Below are 23,806 nucleotides of genomic sequence, written 5' to 3'. Positions count from 1 at the left end.
CATCTCGTAAATAATAACGAGTAAAGGAACAGGGTGAAGCCCATGAAGCAGCCTGACAAATGTCTTCCATTGACACACCACTGAGGAGCGCCATCGAAGAGGAAATCCCTCTGGCTGAGTGAGCCCTGAGTGCCTCAGGGGGATCCCGCCCTGATGATGTGTAAGCGAGGGAAATGGCGTCACACAGCCAGCGTGAAAGGCGCTGGGCCGACAGCGCCTGACCAAGGGAAGACTCCCTGTAGTGCACAAACAGGTTTTGTGAGCGACGAATCTCCGAAGTGCGTGACACATAGCGCGCGCACCGGGCAGAGAAGGTGAGAAGCCGCCTCCTCCTCAGAATTATGGGGAGGAGGAAAAAGTCCAGCCAATGAAATTGACCTGGATTTGAAGGAAGCATTAATGCTTTTGGGCACAAAGGCTGGGTTGGGGCATAAAACAGCAGACCCGCCATCCTCCCGGATCCTGAGGCATGCGGGAGCCACTGAGAGGGCGGTTAGGTCACTCACTCTCTTAACTGATGCTAGCGCCAGCAGCAATGCAGTTTTAAGCGACAGGAACTTGAGTGAGACCTGGTCCAAGGGTTCAAATGGAGCTTCAGATAAGCCGTGCAGAACCACCGTTAGATCCCATTGGGGAAAAAGCGGGCGGGACACAGGTCTGTTCCTTCTGACACCTTTTAGAAAACGTTTTGTGAGGGGATGATTGAAAACAGATCTATCTCCAAAACCCTGATGACATGATGAGATAGCTGCAGCATATGTCTTAACAGTGCTGAATGCGAGGCCCCTGTCCATCAGTATCTGCAAAAACGATAGGACATCCGCCAGCTGGCAGGAGAGCGCTTGAACATTCCGTTCTGCGCACCAGTTCTGGAAAGCTGCCCATTTAGCAGCGTAAGAGGCAATGGTAGAGGGCGCCCGCGCACTCTGAATCGTGGCCACCACATCATGCGGCAGCCCAGAAGCCTCTAAGCGTGACCGCTCAGCGGCCAGACCCACAGCCGTTGGCCTATTTCCGGAGGATGTTTGATTATCCCATCCGCCTGGAGAAGGGCGTCCGCTCTCCACGGGAGCCTCCACGGGGAGCCGGACACTAGCGCTTGCAGGTCCGGAAACCATGACGCGGACACGCGCCTGGGAGCCACCAGAATCACCGAGAGCTGTTCCGACTGAATTCGGTCCAGGAGACGGGGAATCAGAGGGACTGGTGGAAACGCGTAAAGGAGCGTTCGAGGCCAGGGCTGGTGTGAGAAGGCGTCCGCCCCGAGCGGGGGTCCGTCCCGGGGACTCAGGGAAAGCCACAGGCGACAGTGAGCGTTTTCGCGAGCCGCGAACAGATCCACAGACGGTTCCCCGAACCTGATCCAGACCTGTGATATCAGTGCAGGATGTAGACGCCAGTCGGAGTCGCGGGGTCCCCCTCTCGACAGAATGTCTGCCGCTACATTCAGTACCCCCGGAATGTAGATGGCTCTGATGGACAGCAGGTGGACATGTGTCCAACACAGTAAATCTGTGGCGACACGCAACAGTGGGAGGGATCGAACTCCCTCTTGGCGATTTATGTAGGCTGCCGCTACCCGGTTGTCTGTGTGAACTTCGACATGACGGCCCTCGAGAAGGGCAGCGAAGTGTCTGATCACATTCCTCACTGTCATAAGCTCCAACACATTTATGTGCTCGTGCGTGTGGGAGGGCCAGCGATCTGCCACCGTATGGGACAAGCACGTGCCCCCCCACCCCGACAGTGACGCATCCGTAAACACAGATACGTGTGACGCAGGACGTCCGATGGGAACCCCGCATGAGAGGATGCAGGGGTTCCCCCAGTGAGCGAGGTCCCCGCCCACTGAAGGGGGAATCCTCAACATACGTCTCTTCTGACGTATTGGGTGTACCCGGAGGCGGACGAACCAGCGTTGCAAGCGCCTCGTGCGCAGCAAACCTAGCGGCACTACTGAATGGGCTGCGGACATCATGCCCAGGAGTTTCATGACTAACCGGGCTCTCACGATCTTGCGGGGTTGAACACGGGAGATCACCGTGGAGAGATCTGCCGCTCTTGCAGGCGACAAACGTGCTCTCATTAGGGAGGCGTCCAACTCCACCCCGAGATACATAATCGACTGGGATGGAAGGATGGAGCTCTTTTCCCAGTTTATAGAAAACCCTAGGGTCGACAGATGCTCTGTCAACCTCCTGGTTTGCTGTGACGCCTCGTCCTCGGACCGAGCGCACAGGAGAAGATCGTCCAGGTAAAATAAGACCCTCATTCCCTCCGTGCGCAGTGGCTGCAGCGCGGTCTCCAGACATTTGGAGAAAGTGCGCGGGGCTAGCGAGTAGCCGAAAGGGAGGCGATTGAACTGATATTGAACTCCCTTGAACGAAAAACGCAGAAACTTCCGGTGGTTTGGAACTACTGGTATGTGGAAGTATGCGTCTTTCAGGTCGATTGACGTGAACCAATCCCCGGGGCGCACATATTCCAGGACTTGTCTCATCGTTAACATGCGGAAATGCATTACTGCTATGGAGCAGTTGAACAGGGACAGGTCGAGAATCGGCCTCATTCCTCCCGACTTCTTCGGTACTACGAAGTAGCGGGAGTAGAAACCCGAGAGTTCTTGTCCGCGAGGGACTCGGGAAATAGCGTCTTTGGACAGAAGTTCCCGCAGCTCCAGCTCTAGCGCCTGAGACTGTACTTGCGATGTGAACGTCGTCTCCACGATCCCGCTGAAGGGAGGTGGAGTGGCCTGAAAATGAAGTGTGTGACCGCAATGAATGGTGTCCGAAATCCATTTGCTCATGATGCAAAGGCGGCGCCACTCGTGCGCGCGTTCCGACAGTGGACGCGTGTGCGCGGTCACGTGAACAACGTCTGAGGGTTGTGCATGCGCCCTTACCGCCGTCGCCCGTACCAGAGAACTGGGGGCGACCCATGGAGGGCTGCGCTCGAAAAGGCAAGTGAGAAACAGCTCGAACAGGCTGGTCCACATCGCGGAGCGTGGAGTCCGAGAGTGAAGGACGAGTGGGAGCCGGGCCTGTGCACGGGGGCGACAGAGTGCTAGCGGATGGAGCCGCGCACTGTGCCGCCGCGCGTGGTCGAGACAGCGACATGACATCCCGCCCCACCCAACGGCGTGGGGAGAGCGGGACGAGTTGGGCCTGGCCGGATGCTGGGGCCAGAGCGCAAATGGAGCGCACCCTTACGGCTGGCCGTGTATTATGACTACCTGCAGGAACATGTGTGCGTGCAGCAGTGCTTGGTGTGGGGAACATGTGTGAGAACTCGGCAGAGGATTCTGCGGAGGACTGTAGGATTGTGCTCTTTGAGTGACGTTTTTTGGGTTTTATTTCAAAACCAACAACATCAGAACAATCATGTACACACACATTCCCCCCAAAGAGTCACTTCCGTGGCTGCTTTCGGCGAGGCTCCTGCACCTGGGACTGCCAAGACGGCGTCTGCTGGCCCCGCCGGAACCGTTGTCCGCCATCTCGCTGGTCCCGCTGATGTGGAACCGAAGCGGGAGGCCGGCTCCGTGGAGCGGGCGGTGCAGCTGGACGTCTGAAGCTTCCGCGCCGTTCGTCCCATCCTCTGGCTGAACGGCCGGAGTGCGAGGCTGACCGAGGGTGAACCAGGTCTCGCACCGTAGCCGATAGTTCGGCCGTCTTCTGAGCCCTCTCAATGACGCCCCTAAGATGGGGACCAAACAGAACATCGGTGGTGATGGGGCCATCCAGCATCTCCCTTTGCAGATGTTCCGGAATGGAGGGCAGGGCCTTCAGCCAGATCGTTCGCTGGATGAGGGTCTGCCAGGCAGCGATGCGAGCAGAACCTGTGAGCACAGCAGCACACAGATTGAGGATGGCATCAGCAGTCTTAGTTATGACGGCTTTCGACTCCTCGGGAGCTTCCAGCTCCTCCATCATCTTGGAGACGCCGAAGGCAAGAAGGGCGATGTTATTCCCTGCAGCGCCGGTCTTAAAGGCACACTGATGTGCGCGGTCGGTGAGCCGCGTCAGCAGCTGGTCATGTTTTGAAGCGGGAACAGCTCGCGGGCCAGCGAGGTGGTTCTTGGTGCCGAACAGCGAGGCCAAATCCGGCTCTAGTGGAGGAACGGACGGCCAGCCTTGGTCGGAAAACCCCTCGACCTTGGTGATGGGCGCATATGTGGAGACTGGCGCCTTGAGCTTGGCAGGCTCGGAGAAGGCGGCAGACCAGCAGCTCATAGCAGCGGGGAAGCGCGGCCAGACAGGGTCTGGACAGCGTGTCTGAGTTGCCCCGAAAATTCCCACCAAATCATCCGCTTCAGGCAGGGCCGGTTCTGGCACAGCTAGCCCCTTGCGGGCTGCTGACGCAGAAATGATGGCGGGCAGCTCCTGGAGCAGTGCTCTTACTGCTGGCAGGGAGGAGCGAGAAGCCACTGGGGCAGAAGGACCCGCTGAGCGAAGCTCGTCGACCTCCGTTATGTCTAGGAGGGACGCCGCCTCATCGTAGTTTTCGCTGTCAGTGACGTCATCCAGCCGGTTGAAGCCAGCCGGCTCCTGACCGGCGTCGAAGAAAACCAAAGCCTTGTCCAGCGGGTAGGAGTCAGCCACCGGAAATTCTTCGGCGGCGGCGGGAGTGAAGTACTCGACCCGGCGAATCTTCTCCGCCACGGGCAGAGCGGCACAGAACGGGCACGAGGCCTGCGGGGTCAAGGCCAGGCCAGCGTGGTGAGCCCCGAGACAGACCTCACACTTAGCGTGCAGGTCGCCGCTGGAAATGGAGCCCGTCTGGCAGGTCGGGCAGGGTCTGGTGTCGCTGGACATGGCTGGTAAGTCGTCTTCGGATAATTTGCTCTTTTGAGATAATATTTGCTCTTTAATAAAGCTCTCAAGCTTGGCATGAAGAGAAAAAGGGGGGTGAGCAGTGGGGTCACTGCGGTTATATACCACGAGGGGGCCCACTATTGGTGGGCGTACATTTAAGCTCTTCATGATTGGCTGATGCGGAGATCATCCTTCCAATAGCAGCTAGCTTAAGGGCTAAGACTAGACGAAATAGAACAAGCCTTTGGTGATACTATGAGTCTTATTAATATTGGCCTTTCTAAGAGATGTGTGTGTGTGTGTGTGTGTGTGTGTGTGTGTGTGTGTGTGTGTGTGTGTGTGTGTGTGTGTGTGTGTGTGTGTGTGTGTGTGTGTGTGCGTCTCACATATCAACTCATCAAGCTTTAAAATCAATCTGATTCAAAATGGTCGTTAGGGATAATCTACATTACATAAAGATGGCCTACTCTGACAAATGTACAGATATTTATTTTATTTTACTTCATTTCATTTATTTCAGGCGCCTTTCTTACACCCAAGGTCACCGTACCATATAAAACAAAAAAGCACACAGTAAAACACTATAAAATGATTGAAACCAGCTGTTTCAAAGCCATCAGCATAGACAATTGCAAGTCATAATTACACTGAGTTCGCAACTTAAAAAGATGTGTTTTAAGCCTAGATTTAAAAAGTGAGAGAGGTGTGATGTTCCTAAGGTCTGCAGGGAGAGAGTTCCACAGGGAGGGAGCAGATCTGCTGAAGGCACGTTTTCCCCAGATATCCAGCCACAGTCAGTGTTTCCAGCCCAATATTCAGTTAAGAACAACCGTTACTTACAAAACTCCACCCAATTAATATTTTTGCATCTATTGTATGACCATAAGTGCTACTAGCACTATGCACCAAGCAATTACACAGCACATTTCAGTAAACTACAACTCTATGACAGCAGGGACGGTTTACTTGCCTTGCTCTGCTGTGCGTCAATCCACAATGGAAGAGGGTCTCACCCGCGGAGCGGCATCTTTACCATCCTCCTCACTAAACTCGCAAGACCACAAAATCTTCAAACGTCACGGTTTGTTTATGCCAGGGGTCCTCAACTAAACAAGGGCTGAATTTTTTTTCCAGCAGACATCGTGAGAGCCAGATGCTCTTCTAAAATAAAGTTCAAGTGTTACTGTATCTTAATGTATTCATATTTAAAATGTCTTTGTTTTCCATCTAAACTGTTTGGATTGTAGCTTTAATGTGTTTTTTCAGCCTAAATTATCCATAGTTCAAAACTGTAGTATTAATGGTGATGGTTAATCTGGAATCTTTAATAGTTTAAAAATTCATGACACATTTCATCCTTTCATTTTGAAGTTTTTAGAAGAGATAGAGAAGAGGAGATGAAGCAGAGGGTGTGACGGATTTATGGGTCACTAAGGTTACAAGACGGTGCTAAAAACAGTTTGCCTGAAAATATAAAATTCATAAGTTGCCCCAGGTTTGTAATATTTTCCCCAAAACATAATTTTCCTTTTGCATTTCAGCCTATGTATACAGCACACATGATTTTCAAGCACGATTTATGCCGGTTCCCCGCCGTTGCCTAATTACCTGAATCTAAATTACACACCTGTCAACAAAAAATAACAATATGTAGTGGTTTTTTTTTCTAAATAATTCATAAGTAGCATGTTCCCCTGTGACTGCTGCACACATTTAGGACTGCCGCACTGCATCTTAGCTATGATCTCCTTATTGAGTGCCTGGGTGTCCCTGTGAGATACCTGAGAACTCATAAGTCTGCACTGTGAACCATGAAGTCACATTAAACCTGTTTATCAACTGTCACACTCATTAGCCCTCAGTCACACCATCTAGTAACCCTTAAGAACACACCATATTCACATCCGGGGATTGAGCTCTTGACGGTGGATCACGTATTTTGGCCATGAAGTGTGTCTTGAGTGTTGCTGTCATGTTGCATTAGGATGCATAATTCATGATGTGTTCTGCTAGAGCTGCATGCCATTGGTTCTTGGACCTCATCTCCTAAAGAGGATTTATTTTTGGGAAGCAAAAGTTATTTTTTAGGGATACATTTATAAAATAAAAGTAACATTATTAGTAGAGAATATTTCCTAGCTGCTTCTGCCCCTTTTCCTTTATAAATATTGTGTTTAATGACTGGAAGTGCCAAAACATGCATAATTTCTGCCTATTGGGATGTTCTCATTAACATTGTTATGCATTTTATGCATCTCAGCATCCAGGATTCGTTACATGCTTTACCATTGTATTACCTTTTAGTTCAAGTCATTTGCGCTTTTGCAAAAGTTTTCATGATAAATATAGAAAATAAGCAATTGAAACAGATGAATGAAATAGAGAAAGGGCTGAAGGCACAACTAATCCTCAAAGCAGAATTCCTCAGGGAACGAATGACTCTGGTTAATAAGAACAGTGATAGCAGGTCATTTAATTTTAATTTTTATTTTTTTGTAATTCTCAACTTGGACAGTCTCTGTTATTTGTCATTGAAATATTAAAATAATGGGGAAAAAATGCCTCTAAGTGGTTTAAATGGATGTTGTGTTATTTTTCTATGAAGTGTACTTACATTATGGATTCATTCTGTTTCACACACACACACACACACACACACACACACACACACACACACACACACACACACACACACACACACACACACACACACACACACACACACACATGCATATTGGTACACGATAATGATAAAATCCTGTTGTATGTAATGCATTAATAACCATAATAGATTCATTGTTTAAATACGTTGAGTGCAGTAAATTTAAAGAAGTCAGCTCTCATGAAATGAAGCTGCCCTCAAAATAGTTTTTAGTAACTTGTCTGCAGAATTACAGCAGCATCAGTGTCAGACCGTGTTCTGATGTCAGTTCAGGCTGCTCTTTCCACTAATACATCTCAGGGCTGGTGTCCTTGCGTGTCTGATAAGCCTGTAGGAATATATTATCTCCTATAGGGCAGAAGAGCTGATTTAAATGGTGTAAATCTGCTTGTTATTTTAAAGAAAGTATTCATGCAAATGTTCCAGGAGACGTCCATTGTTTTTTTTTCTTGTTTAAAGTGACGATTTGAATTTTCCCTGGTGATAGGGGCAGCACATGGTTAAATCATTACAAGCAAGCGGTATTTTATGTGTTCAAGTAACACATCAGACTCTCTTTCACCACTGGCAATGAGCGAAGAGGTAAATAACAACGTTCATCAATGGGACGAGTTTTGTAACTGTTACAAATCAGTGAATCCGTTTTGTCCTCACAGGCTCCTGTAGACGGAAGCATGACGTCTATAATGGCGTCACGCAGAGAATTAGACCCGCTCCCATATTTTTTAGACCCGATTTATATGGTTATATGCTACAAAGCTGCCAATAATTTTTCAACAACTCTGCATCATTTAATTGATTTTCAGCAACATTTCGTTGGATTTTTCCAGAGATTAACAGTAAAAACTACACACGGTCTCTTTAATACACAACGTAGCTAAGTTGTGCCTTAATCTGCTGACAGTTCCGGCGTCACACAGTCGCCATCTTTAGAGCCTCGCCGGTGTTGGCAGCTTTAATAAAGATGGAAGATGGATAAAAGAAGCCATCGAGATAAAGAAATGTGGACCCTGGACCATGAAAAGGGGCGCTGGATCATTCATGGGATGTGGTGATTGGCCGGGAAGGCATGGGCAGTAGAGGGCGACATCGTCCCCTTACTGAGGGCAAGGCTCCAAAGATGGCGACTGCGTGACGCTGAAACTTTCAGTGGATTAGGGTTAAAAACTTTGCTACGTTGTGTATTAAAGGGACATTATGGAAGTTTGACAGCCAAAACATGTATAGAAATAATACATGTCTTCTTCATACATTCTCCTGCAATGCCCTGGTCCTGTAGAATGAGCCCTGGCATATTTACTGTGATTGCCTGTTTTTCTGTAAAATCACAGAAAAAGAGAGATGCTCGGGTCGAGCAGGCTGCTTCATGCGCATTCACGCTCAGGCATAGCCCGTAGCATTTGCTATCCGTAGCTTTAGCAGCAGAGAGAGAGGCGGTGCCACTTTGTCGCTGTTCCTAACGCCTAGTGACAAAGCTAGCTACATTTCTGAGGACCCTTAGCTACTTTCTGTAGAACTTTCTTCTAGATATTTCCTGCAAATTAGCAACAAAATAGCCATTTTCGCTGAAAATTGAACGTTGTTTCTGCTGTCATCAAGGATGTAAACATTACAGATACACAAGATGTCACTGGTGCTTTAGCTCACCTAGTAAGATGATGGACTCTTGTGCAGGAGACCCAGGTTCGATTCTCGTTGATAATATCGGCCGGCCGATATATCGGTCGGGCCCTACTCTCAACCCTTCAAACATTCATCAAAGATCAAAAATGTGAGTGAAAAAGAAGCAAAAAGGGGATTTCCTAATGGTGAATCCCCCTTGGTGCTTATTAGAACAGATAACTGTGTCTGCGTAGACATCAGGACCTTCTGCTGTAGAAGAGGTGAACAGTTGGCGTGACAGCACACACGCATGCTCATTAAAAGTTGGGCAGGAAATTGGTAAACAGCTCTGCTTGCTTTAAGTCCAGCAGAGGTTTGTAACCCATATCTTTATTTTTTCGGCTCTAGTTCCTGAGATTGATTGGAAATCATGGCCGATATTGATTTTAAGGAAAATAAAAGATAATCGAGGCCATTTGCAGGCTGATAATTGGTGCGTTCGATAGCCTGTTTACTCCTGAAATGTCGGTGATTAATGACCATCTTGTACGGTCAGCCAAACCCTCGTTCTGCACTTAATAACTTCCTCCGCTCCTTGAACTTCTTCTTCCTCGCTAAACCAAACCAGTGGGATTTCTCGGATGATGTGTGTTTTCATTCTCCAAACAGCCAGAAGGCTGCTCGTGTTCTCTTAGTGAATTCAGCACAAAGCAGGCCTGGCTCTGCAGAGATTGCTGTACACCACCTGCTTAAGGCCATTAAAGCAGAGTGACAGTGTAAGCTGCACTGTGCTTGTGTGTTCTGACCTTTTTTTTTTGTGCTCCGGTGTTTCATTTGGAAAGAATTATAATAAATTGATCACTCTGGAGTTTTGCAGCTTTTAACGGGTTTTTCGAGCACGGTTTGCTTTTGTCTGCAGGCAGGGAGGCATTTATAAGCTTTTACTAGCATGTTTGATGTTAAACACATTTTATTTTGTTTTTGAAGCCTAATCCAATATTTGCCTCTGTCATTAGTGAGCAGAGCCTCTGTGCACGAGTGTCGACCACCCGCTGCCTAAGCTCCATCATCAATCACACAACATCATGTGTTATTAGGAATAATTGCAAACACTTTCACTCCTGGAAGCAAACGCACTCATAATGCATTCACTCATTCACACCAATTTACCTTTGTTAACGCAACACAAATAACTGAATCCTGCACCCTGTAGCTGTCTAAATTTGTCACCTAAATCCCAACCACAAAAAAAAAAAAAATCCGTTTTTGGACTCCTTTCTTCCTTCACCCTATTTCCTGCTTTGTCCACTCCAATATTAAATTCTATGACACATTATCCTTGATTTTTTTCCCCTTTCGTTTATTTTCCAAGTTCTATTTTCCTGCTGGATCATCCCTTTAACAGGATAACGTGGGAAGAATGCAGCTTATGGTCTCATATAGAAACAGTGACCTTAATCTACAATTTCTTTTCATTACTGCAGCCAGTGAAAATCAGTCGAGCCTTTGTTGTGTTTATGAGTAAGTGCATTAGAAGATGTTACCAACGAAATATAGATATGGACATATGGTGATATTATTTGACTGTAGATAAGGACTGAGATTCTGTTACCTTGTAACGATGCAAATGGACGCGTTCCTCTATTTGTGCAGAAGAGAATGTGAGGAAAAATGTCTGGAGCGTGAAATAGTTTCATAAAGCTTAAGGGTGGAGGTGCTTTGATTTATAACAACTTCACATCTGAAATGGAGGATACTTCCAACCGTATCTTTTTGTTTTTATACCATCTGTTGTTTAGAAGCCTAAATGTGGAAATCTGCATATATCAAAACTAATGAAAAACTAATGGGCCTTCACAAAGAGCCCATGAATATGAGCTGTGGCATTTCGTGGGAGCAAACAATCCCACACAAGGTGACATGTTTGGTTTCTCATTACAAAAATGGTTTTTCTTTTCCAAGGGGACATTTTTCATGTAAGCTTTAAAACACCTCTCGCCCTGGTTTACCGCAAACAACAAGAGGGGTTCTCTCTCTTTAATAAATGTTAATGCACAAGCGGCCATGTTTGATTTTTGAGATCTTGGTTAGTCAAGATTATCTAACTTGATAGTTTAAGGTCTAAATGTGTATTTTTTAACCATTAATCTCTGGAAATATCTATTGCATGGATGTAATTTTTGGGGGGGGGGGAGGGGGAGGGGTGACATTCCCCCCCCCCCCCCCCCCCCACACACACACACTTTTTCCAAAGTCAAGTTTTGACCCCTGCACTTTTTACCATCCAAAAACAATATTACTTTATATTAAATTGACACTGGTTGAGCTCTAGGACCAAGCGGAAAAGAACGTTGTGTTGAAGCCTGTTTCCCATTAGAGCATTCTGTAAAGACACCCCACCCCCGTGCCCCCTGCACTTCTAAAGTGAAAATTATGTCCATGATCTATTGAAATGTTGTTGAAAATGAATTAAATGATGCCCAGATTTTGAAAAATGTTAGCGGCTTCAGAACGTATAACCCCAAAAATTGGGTCTAAAACACATGGGAGTGGGTAAACATCTGGGCAATGCCATCTTACACACAATCTTTCCTTCTACCGGAGCCCGTGAGGACAAAACACATTTACAGATTTGTAGCAAGTGGTTACTAAACTTTACACTTTTACTTCTTCGCTTGTTGCCAGTGACGAAAGGGAGTCTGATGTGCTTGTCTTTAAGCTGGGATTTGAAAATTGCACTCCCAGGGATTTTTGCCCCTAATGGTCATCCATTAGTAAAGCCTTACTAGAACAGAAAATACTGCTTGCTTGCAATAATTTTGTTGTATACATTATGTATCTCAATAGACTATTCTACATACCCCAGACTCTAGCTAAAGACCTATTTGATAATTTTCTTATAACGAATCTACAGAACAAGCTAGGTTTTGATCGCAAACATGGTCACGGAACACTCACCCCTCCCCTCGGGTATCTTCCCTGAAACGCTTCTGTCGAAGCCAAAAACCCATGACAAAACGAGATGACGCTAAACACCAGTCGCCATTTTCTAGGTGACTCCAAATTGATCATAGTTTGTCCTAAATTTGAAGTGGTAGCTGTTTCTCCTTCTCCCACACCAGTGACATTCTGTTGCTATATATGCGAGTACGTTATTAATAGAAGACCCAGGGAAGTGCAGAAGTGCGGCAGTTCTGCCAGACTGACAACTGAATGGTCCAATAGTTGCTTTTGGTCCAAAACATGTATTTGGGAGAGATTTTTAGACAAATGTGAGACAACCACTTTATTTATTTATTTATTTATTTATTTTTATCCAGCAATACATTTATAGCTATACTAAGTTAGAAGGTTGTTAAGAAGCATGAAAAAAGATGTTTTAAGCTAACTGGTTTTCCAAATTTTTCACTGTAGCTTTAATATTTATGTTGTTACATCCACCATTGTCCTTAACACCAGCTCCCGTCATGGTTGAGCCCTCTTCTGTTTACACTGCCCACATCCCATTGCTCTACCACATTTCCTAGCGATCAAATCGGGAAGTTTGCAGATGACATCATTGTTGTTGGTTTAACCTGCAATAAAGATGGGCCTATTTAGACCTCAAAAAGAGCTTATAAGAGTTAAATAATTAGTTTCTGAACAGCATCTGGAGGAAACTCAAAATACAAAATGAACTCCAATATTATGACGGTTTGGAGGTAAAGATGGGGAGGCTGTTTATCTGTTCTTAGAGCCACCTCTGTGGCATCCCTATTAGACATTTTCAGACCAAGGCTACTCCAAAAAACTGACTGTGATAACTTGGGTTTGCTCTTAATGTTCTTAATAAGAAAAGCAGAAAATATTACATATTCTTATTAACTGTTCTTAGTTGGCACATGTTTTTACAGGGATGCCTAATGGCTACATTCTACATCAATTCTTCCACAATTTATAAAAAAGAATGATTGAATGCCTTGATAAGTTGTACAGGTCCTTCTAAAAAAGTTAGCATTTTGTGATAAAGTTCTTTATTTTCTGTAATGTACTGATAAACATTAGACTTTCTTATATATTAGATTCATTACACACAACTGAAGTAGTTCAAGCCTTTTATTGTTTCTAATATTGATGATTGTGGCATACAGCTCATGAAAACCCAAAATTCCTATCTCAAAAAATTAGAATATTTCATCCGACCAATAAAAGAAAAGTGTTTTTAATACAAAAAAAGTCAACCTTCAAATAATTATGTTTAGTTATGCACTCAATACTTGGTCTGGAATCCTTTTGCAGAAGTGACTGCTTCAATGCGGCGTGGCATGGAGGCAATCAGCCTGTGGCACTGCTGAGGTGTTATGGAGGCCCAGGATGCTTCGATAGCGGCCTTAAGCTCATCCAGAGTGTTGGATATTGCATCTCTCAACTTTCTCTTCTCAATATCCCACAGATTCTCTACGGGGTTCAGGTCAGGAGAGTTGGCAGGCCAATTGAGCACAGTAATACCATGGTCAGTAAACCATTTACCAGTGGTTTTGGCACTGTGAGCAGGTGCCAGGTCGTGCTGAAAAATGAAATCTTCATCTCCATAAAGCTTTTCAACAGATGGAAGCATGAAATGCTCCAAAATCTCCTGATAGCTAGCTGCGTTGACCCTGCCCTTGATAAAACACAGTGGACCAACACCAGCAGCTGACATGGCACCCCAGACCATCACTGACTGTGGGTAGTTGACACTGGACTTCAGGCATTTTGGCATTTCCCTCTGCCCAGTCTTCCTCCAGACTCTGGCACCTTGATTTCCGAATGACATGCAAAATTTGCTTTCATCTGAAAAAAGTACTTTGGACCACTGAGCAACAGTCCAGTGCTGCTTCTCTGTAGCCCAGGTCAGGCACTTCTGCTGCTGTTTCTGGTTCAAAAGTGGCTTGACCTGGGGAATGTGGCACCTGTAGTCCATTTCCTGCACACGCTTGTACACGGTGGCTCTGGATGTTTCTACCCCAGACTCAGTCCACTGCTTCCGCAGGTTCCCTAAGGTCTGGAATCGGCCCTTCACCACAATCTTCCTCAGGGTCCGGTCACCTCTTCTCATTGTGAAACGTTTTCTGCCACACTTTTTCCTTCCCACCGACTTCCCACTGAGGTGCCTTGATACAGCACTCTGGGAACAGCCTACTCGTCCACATATTTCTTTCTGTGTCTTACCCTCTTGCTTGAGGGTGTCAATGATGGCTTTCTGGAGAGCAGTCAGGTCGGCAGTCTTACCCATGATTGCGGTTTTGAGTAATGAACCAGGCTGGGAGTTTTTAAAAGCCTCAGGAATCTTTTGCAGGTGTTTAGAGTTAATTAATTGATTCAGATGATTAGGTTAATAGCTCGTTTAGAAAACCTTTTCATGATATGCTATTTTTTGAGATAGGAATTTTGGGTTTTCATGAGCTGTATGCCAAAATCATCAATATTAGAAACAATAAAAGGCTTGAACTACTTCAGTTGTGTGTAATGAATCTAATATATATGAAAGTCTAATGTTTATCAGTGCACTACAGAAAATAATGAACTTTAACACATTATGCTAATTTTTTTAGAATGGCCTGTATATATAAATATACATTTAAAACATTTTTTTTGCACCATCACCACTTGTAAACTGTTTTATTTGTCCTCGTACAACAGCTAAAGCAGGCACTCACACTGACCTTGTTCTCTGTGCAGACGGACTGCTCCAGTGACAGCGAGAGTGAAGATAACTTCATTGTCGTCCCGCCACGAGACCACCTTGGCCTGGCTATATTCTCCATGCTCTGCTGTTTCTGGCCATTGGGTATTGCAGCCTTCTACTTTTCACAGGGGGTGAGTTCACACACACACACACACACACACACACACACACACACACACACACACACACACACACACACACACACACACACACACACACACACACACACACACACACACACACATAAACACATATGGACTGAACATGGCTTTAAAGCTGTGCTCCATTGCACATGAATGATGCAGCATCTATTCGTCAAGGTCTAATGTTCAGCTCGCCCACACACACACACACACACACACACACACACACACACACACACACACACACACACACACACACACAAACACACATTTTCATGTGAGCATCAGACAACTACCATCCACATTCCTTGCTCTTTGTGTGAGTAATTACCAGGGGTCTCATTTATCAAACATTGCATAGAATCCTTACTAAAACCGTACTTAAGCTCAGCAAAAAAAATGTACTTACGCGAAGTAGGTTTGTGATCTATCAAACATAGAGTACGCACAGCTGCATGCAATCTCCGCTTCATAAATCGGAGACTAACGAGAATGTTTCGCAGCTGCTTTTTAGTCACATCCCGCCCTCACCACGCCCACTTACTGCCATAAATAGTCAATGCAAAGTGCCTTGTGGACCTCATGCATATACATAAGCCGGCTTGTTGCAGCATTTCGATCACGACCGCAGATCAAGGAAGTGCTATTTCACAAGCAGAAATTCAGGTACTTGTGGGTGAGGTGGAAAAATGAAAGGAAGTGCTTTTGCAAAACAAATAAGAGAAAATCCACAGAGTGGCACAGCGTTGCTGAAGCCGTCAATGCTGAATTCTTCAGAGAGATCTGTGACATATATAAAAAATGATCTGATCAGGATTTGATCCCCAGACTCCCAGGTGAAAGCCATGCACACTAACCAGTCAGCCAAACAGAGATCTCCCTCGTCCAAGTAGCCAGGGCGCATGATCAATTGGGTCACAGTGACAGGACACACTGCCACAGATGCATGACATTCTGTCTCAGTCTGTCCCCTGCTGATATTCTGCACTCCGTATTCTGCGCTTCAGGCTGTGTGTGCGTACGCGTGTGTGTACGTGTGGGGGTCTTGTTCTGTGTGAAAACAAAGCAGTACAAGTGATAATGCTGCTGGATTTCACAATTCTATCCTTCTCAGCAGCAGCACTGCAGGTGCTCTCCATGTCCAACATGTGCGTAAGCCAGGTCCTTAGTCAACTTAAAGTTGTGCACATTTTTCTGCTAAGTTTTCTTTCATGAATCCCAAAGTTTGTGTGGAAAGTTGCTTACGCAGTTTTCCAACCCCGTTTTGTGCGTAAGTAAGCTTGATAAATGAGGCCCCAGGAGATTAGAGGCCATCACACATAATAAACAACCTTCAACCAGCTGTCCTAATGCAAGGCCAGTTTTTATTAAGTTAGCTTTCAATAACTCAAGGCCAATCTGCAAAACAGACTGAACCCCTTTCTTGAGAAGGAGTGCATAAATAACTTTTAAGGCTTTATCTGTAAACAACAAGAAAGGAGGTATTGAAAGGGCTCAGGTGAGAGAAAGGCCTTTGAACTGTTTCCATTTTCAGAAGGATTAAAGATGAGCCCAATTAAAGGTTTTGTGGTGGTTTTTTTGGAAGTTTAAAGGCCGTGACAGGTTTGCCAACATGTTGAACATGATAAGCTCAGAAATATTAAACAGACTCGTTTGAACTGTCATTCTAGAGTCAAGAGGGGAAAACGAGCTGGAAGAAATACACTTAAAAAATAATTAGATTTTCTTCGGTCCACATTGTTCTTTTGACATTTTAAACAAAGTCTTGGTTTTTGTTCACTTTTGCATTTCATCACCAACTGCATGAGTTTGTTTTAACTGGTTGTTAAAAGCTTTAAGGTATGATTTCAAACAATATTGTTCCAGATGCAGGACAATATTGCAATTTATAGGTATGGGAATTACTTTTACATTACAAAGTATTCAATTTGAACATGTTTTGAGGGAGAAACGGTGTAAAAAGTTATTGATTTCACTTCCTTTTAATTGTCAGAACTAAAATTTTGAATTCTACTATCAAATCAGGTTTTCTATCCAGTCACTTCATTTTGATCAGTTCTGTTTGGCAAATCTCAGCTCCTCTGCTGTTGACCTTAAGTTTATTTTTGCTAAGTTAAAGGTAAAGTTCCATAGTTGTCACACACACTGGTGTATATGAACATTGTCCTCTCTGTGGGGATTGGTGAGCTGCAGACACGGCTGCACTTGTGAACTATTTGGTATTTCATTCCCCAAATCCAACCCCTTAAAGCTGAGCGTCAAGGAGCGAGGTATTTTTAAAGTCTTTGGTATGACCAGACAGGGATTTGAACCCCGATCTCCTAGTTCCAGGGCGGACACTCTACCACTAGGCCACCAAGCTGGTACCCATGTCATAATTCATCATCAATCTAGGAAAGAATCATTTTTACCAGGACCAACAACCATGTTTGATTTTAAATAAATAAATTTAGCTTTTTAGCTACACAGGAAACTGCCCATGTAAGTCAAGTCAGCAGAGGAAACACAAGTCTCACATCTTCATGCATTTTCTGTGCTTTTTAATCACCAGTCACTTATGCCGTAACTCCATTTGTACCTACTCAGCACAACTCAACATGATTCAAATTAACTACATGGTTCGGTTGGTTAAAATGGAGAAACATCGTTTTTAAAAATGGGCTATGATTATCTTGTTGCAGGAAGGAGACAGATGCTGATTTATAAAGATAAACTTGCACTTTGATCGTCCACAGAAACTCATGTTGATTTTAATATTTTAATAGCCTAACGTTCTGTAAAAGCTGCAGGCATAAGGCTGAGACTCGATATCTAAAATGACTTGGTTCCCTATCTGGGACATTCTTGCTCAGGACTTCCCTGGCCATTACTCTTTTGGGCTTTCACCATTTCATATCATTGCAGAACACGTTGTACAAGTAACATTAATAGTATCATTGCTTGTCTTGTGATGATTCTCTTTAATGCATCTTTAAATTCACAATTCATTCAAAGGACATACACATGCTTACTAGATAGGCTAGGTTTAAGGTAATAGTTTGACCTTTGACCCTATTTCTTATCAAAAGCTTGAATATTTAACAATCTTATCTGTTGGGCAAAAAGTTTGCGTGAATGGGTGAATTATCTTGTAAATTTAAATTCTCTCTAATTATGGAAAAGTTATGAATGTGTTTAGGAAAAGGCTGATTTTCTTTTCTACCAATATTCCTCCATTAAGCCTGCCGCACACGAGAGCAAACAGCCTCGAATGACCATTTGCTTAGCAGATAACTCGCTGCGTGTGCCTGATTTTCACTGTTTTCTGCCTCACGAGACGCTGAGGTGAAAATCTAACCGGTTTGATATTGATACTGATTCCATCGAAAGGGTGGTGGAAACAGTGAGCCAACCGATCCGCAAGGTACCGTTTTTTTTTCTTCTGACATGCAGATGGGGGGCTGCCATTTCGGAATCATGTGAGGGGGGGGGGGACACACTTTGATTGGTCACTAGAATATTCCACCTCAGCCGGCAGCTCACGTAGTGCGCACATGGTGAGTTTCTGTCCCCCGTGGGGCAAAATATATCAAACCGGTTTGATTTTCACCTCCTCAGCGTCTCGTGGGGCAGAAAACTCAGAAACTCAGCACACACAGCGAGGTAAGTTTTACTTTGCCCTAAACGGACTGATATTTTTTAAGTATGTAAATGCATTAGTCTTGCTGAAGGTGAACTAGTTCTGATTTTGCTGAAGTAGCCAGATAATGCGCTAAGAATTTGACTTCATCTACATGTAAATGGCTCAGTTGAGCGGATGCCGGTAGATTCTGGAAGTGACGAGATCGTGGAAGCGATCTTCTGATAATACAATTGCCATTAAATAGCGCAGTACGCACCAAAGAAGATGTGCTGCAGTCATGTTGTCCAATTCTTCCGCCATTTTGCATATCCTGTTTTAACTTTGTCTGTATGACTTCCGCCAGCGTTTGTTCACGTTTGTGTTACTATAAGCTAATGCCCATACGAAAGGATACATGTCACCACCTACTGTACTAGAATGGAACGATTTTTGTTTGACAGTTTGTTTTTCTAACGTATGTAACTTATGCTAAAGTCTCCCAGTTTATTACTTTAGATCAATCTAGATTGACTTAGATGTGCATGCTAACGCACTGAATGTTGAGCTGAGCTTCATTTTAGAGTTATAATAGCTCGTTTCCATTTTCATCTCATTCAGCGGTTCAGGAAATTCACCCAACTAAAAAGGGTGTGTTGTGGTGGTAACCAGGCAGTCCTGAATGGTTTAGGCTGAATGTAGGCTTGAAATTTGCAGGCGTATATCATGGACTTGAGAGCTCTCTTGGGCTTACCCCTCCTCTTGGCATGTGACTGCCAGATGACAATGCCATCTTCTTGTGACCCTGTATATGAAAAAGTGATCATGAAAGATGCATGAACTCTAGATGGTCTTTGAAGGCTGTTGGAATCCAGTGAACTCACCGTTTTGTTCAAGAAACCAGTCGGAGTTTATTAGAGCTTTGTGACATGATGCCTTATCCTGCTGGAAGAAGCCATCAGACATGACAAAAGAGCAGAAGCAGTCTTCTGGTAATCGCCACAAAGTAACACGCAAAACACCATTGAGTACCAAATAAACTGTGCTGCAGTGTTGTTGTCCATTCCTTCAGCCATTGTGCATACCCTGCTTTTACTCCATCTGCTTCACTCTTGCCAGGGTTTGTTTACTTGTGTTACTATTGGCTAGCCCGAAGAATAACGCTACCTACTGTAGCGGAGTGGAATTCACTTCATTGGAGAGTTTAGTTTTCTAATGTGCATGTAAACTAGGATAAAGGCTCCCAGTCTATTGCCATAGATCATCCTAGATCCATATGTGAACGCACTGAGTGATACCAAATTCTGACACGAACGTCTGAATAATGCAGCAGAAATTCAGATTCCTCCAATCATGAAGCACTTTTCCAGTTCCTGTTCTGGCAATCCTGTGAGAATTTTAGCATATTACCCGCTCTTATCTGACATGAGAGACACCTGCCGTAGCCCATCTGGACCAAGCTGTTGTGGTTCAGAGATTTTGGTAGAAACCAGTGGTTGTTTAAGCTATTGTTGCCTTTCTATCATCTAGAACTTGCCTTCCTGTTCTCCTCTGACCTCTGAACTCAACAAGATATTTCCATCCACACAGCTGCTCACTGAACATTGTTGCTTTTTCAGCCCGTTCTCTGTAAACCCTAGAGACAGCTGTGGATGTAAATCTGAGCACATCACCATTCCTGAAATACTCCGACCAACTATTTCAGCACCAACAGCTATTCTATGTAAATCCCCTTTTTCTACATTCTGATGCTTGTTTTAAACAAAAAATATATTTTTGATTTCTTTGTTTTTTAATTCTATTCGGTGACTTATTTAGCAAAAATCACAGCACATTAGAGTACTAGCCGACTAGTAAAATATTACTAAGGCTACAAACCCCTTAAGTAGTCATTTTTCCATTTGCTTCTTAAAAAAAACTATAGTTCAATCTAAGAGGAGCTCGTTTCTCATTACCAAATAAAATGCAGACGTGTTTGTACACTCTGGATTGTCTTTATTACATCTCATTACTTATCCAGCTCATTTCCTCTTTAGGACAATGAAAACCAGTCCATTGGAACTTAGTATTGGAGGAGCCGAATGAGCTAGATAAAAGTTTAGTAATGATCACACATCAGCCTCACCATTTACACTGAGAGCATTCACAAACAAAGCAGTTAGTGAGTGTAATAGAGTCTGTAGATGGCAGATCAATAGTGCTGTTGCTCCACTGGAAGGTCACGCCCAGACAAACAGAAAGCTGTTGGAGAGGAGTAGAGTCAGAGCATCAGACGCAGAAATAGACCTGCCGTTTCCTAAAATCAACACATTTAATCATGTGTTACAATTTTATGGATTCAAGATTTTTCTTAGCTCGGCTGGTAGTAGCTAAAATACCAGTAATACCCAGAGAAAATCAGTTTAGGGTTTTGGATTAGGATGCAGAAAGGAGTGCTAATCATTGCCACTAATAAGGTGAGGGTTTTGTTTTGGGAATGCAGATTAATATTTTCTTGACTTTCAGACATCTGTGTTTCCCCTTGCCATCATTATGCAAAATACAACTCCCCTGAAGTTACATTACAGCATACAAGTCACCATAATGAATGAAAATGAATGAGCTAATTATTATTAACGTGTTTATGTTACTGTGTGAAGGCAGAGAGAGACAGGAAACAAGAAGACAGACCTGTTTATTTAGTTGAAAGAGAAAAAATGAACTCTTTAAAGGCCTGGAATTGACTTTCCACAACGCAACCCAGAACGAGTCTCCATGCAGCCAATTCTGAGATGTTATCTTTGGTTCTATGACACCCCATTTCAGTCACTTTGTCAAGGTTGAGAAGATAAAGCCTTAAATGCTTCTAACCATTTTGATTTCAAGGGTATTTCACATTCACAGTGACATGCACTGTATGTGGCTCAAGGTTCTTGTCTGTGCTGAACACCTTCATCACCTCCCCACAGAAAGGGAGAGCCTCAGCATGGCTGGTTAATTAGATTTTTATTCATTCTTTTTATTGCACACAATAAATGCTTTCAATGGGCAAATGGAACGGTATGAAAGAGACCTTTAAACGCTCTATTTTGGAAAAAACAGTGGCTTTGTTCAGGGATTCATTGTAGCTGTGCTGGAAAAGCATGCTCACTAGCAAATTGTTTTGTCCTTATTTGTTATTTTTTCATTACGAATGTGCTTCTATTGTGTGTGTGACCATCTGACCTTTAAAGGTATTCTGTTTGAGTTTTAAGCAAACATTTTCAAACCATCTTGACCTTAATAAAACATGTGGCGCACCAACATGTTCTGCCATAGTAATTAAAGTAACAAATAACTGTATTATGTCTTATTATATTTAAGTCTTAAAGGGACTATAAGGAAGTTTGACAGCCAAAACATGTATAGAAATAATAAATTTCTTCTTCATACATTCTCCTGCAATGCCCTGGTCCTGTAGAATGAGCCCTGGCATCTTTACTGTGATTGCCTGTTTTTCTGTAAAATCACAGAAAAAGAGAGATGCTTGGGTCGAGCAGGCTGCTTCATGCGCGTTCACGCTCAGGCATAGCCCGTAGCATTTGCTATCCATAGCTTTAGCAGCAGGGTGAAAAGCAGTGCCACTTTGTCGCTGTTCCTAACGCCTAGTGACAAAGCTAGCTACATTTCTGAGGACCCTTAGCTACTTTCTGTAGAACTTTCTTCTAGATATTTCCTGCAAATTAGCAACAAAATAGGCATTTTCGCTCGGAACCGTTCTTTGAAGTTGTTTCAACTGTCATCAAGGATATAAAATTTACAGATACATTAGATGTCACTGGTGCTATAGCTCACCTAGTTAGACGTCGAACTCTCGTGCAGAAGATCTGGGTTTGATTCTGGATGAGAACATGACTTATTTAGATTTTATTTTTTACATTAATGGTATATTTTTTTACAGTAAGATGCCCAAATTTTTATTTGAGACTCGCCGAACGGCATTGAATCTAGAGATAAAGATGTGGGTTCAACTTTCAATTTGGAACAATTTTTCAAGCAAGGGAAGGGAATGATCTGAGCATGCAGGAGGACTGACCCATCATAAACCTTTGTCGGCTGTGCTGAAGAGAAAGGTACAGAACCAAAATATTTAATTAATTAGCTGCACGTTCTCCTGCTCTCTGTCCTCCGGGCCACACACACACACACACGGGACTATCTCAGCTGTTATTTTTCTTAAGGAGTGTGCACGTACAGCATGTGCGCCTCATGCACGAGCCCACTATTGAAGCTGCCGTTACGCTTTTGGCCTGAGGGGGCAATCATGAGCATAAAAATTCAAAACTCCGTAAAGTCCCTTTAACATCATATTAAAGCCACCTCAACAGTCATTTCCTAAAGATTAGGAAAAAAAACAAGAAAAATGTTAGATTTATTATTCTGAATTCAATTTTTAAAAGAGCGAAATGGCTTTCATTCATTTGAATGGGTATTTTGCATTTTTTTCTTCTAAAGACACATCTCACTCATGTGTGCCAGCAATCTTTTCAAACTACATAAATGGTTTAATGTGAAAGACAGGATTGAATAAACACAAAAGAAATATCTACAACTTCAGCTTGTCAATAAATGTCTCCTAAATGAATCCAAATTCATCAAAAATCCCAAATTAGTTTGGTTTGATTAGAACATTGCCATTGCTGATCTACGCTTTGATCTTGATGATGATGATTAATGTGATCATCAGTCACTGCCAGATGTTTCTTACCAGTGTCTGTCTAGTTTCAGACCGCTTGGCCATCTGGCTGATGATCAAATCGAACTTTTTTTTTTCTTTTTTTACAAATTTGTTCTTGTGATATAAATTGTTTAGTCAATCTGAATTAGTCTTGAATCTATTTTTTGCAAACTATATTCAACACAGTTGATCTATTTTAAATTGTCAGCTTGTGAGCCTTTTAATTACCTGTTCAGGGAAATGGCTCAAACAAGTATAGTGGCCCCCATGGACAGGATTTTGTGGCTTAGGGTCTAAAGAAACACCAACGGAGAGCGAGATTAAGAGAGTCACACACATGGCTTTAGTGATTCATGCACTATAATATTTTAGACTGATTAAACAACACTCGCAGTGATCCGGATGTAGTACTGGTCTGTTGTGGTGAAGAGAGAGCTGGCAAAGGCAAAGCTTTTGATTTACTGGCTGATCTACACCCCAGCCTTCACCTATGGTCACGAGCTTTGGGTAGGGATCGAAAGAACGAGATTGCGGAAATAAGCAGCTGAAATGAGTTTTCTCCCACGGGGTGGCCGGGCGCTCCC

General features: G+C 43.9%; 1 protein-coding gene across 1 annotated transcript in view; it reads left to right on the top strand.

Annotated features, from left to right (window-relative positions):
• The window catches only part of syndig1l (synapse differentiation inducing 1-like), a 65,725-nt gene that overhangs the window by 33,955 nt on the left and 7,964 nt on the right, over positions 1 to 23,806 (top strand). The window contains exon 3 of the mRNA XM_054748459.2: positions 14,779 to 14,916. Coding sequence (XP_054604434.1) covers positions 14,779 to 14,916 — 138 coding nt within the window. The remainder of the gene's footprint in view (positions 1 to 14,778; positions 14,917 to 23,806) is intronic.

This window comes from Nothobranchius furzeri, chromosome 2 (genome assembly GCF_043380555.1).
Source record: "Nothobranchius furzeri strain GRZ-AD chromosome 2, NfurGRZ-RIMD1, whole genome shotgun sequence".
NCBI classification, from domain to species: domain Eukaryota; kingdom Metazoa; phylum Chordata; class Actinopteri; order Cyprinodontiformes; family Nothobranchiidae; genus Nothobranchius; species Nothobranchius furzeri.
Note: the sequence above shows the minus strand (reverse complement) of the source record. Positions and strands in the feature narration are given on the sequence as shown.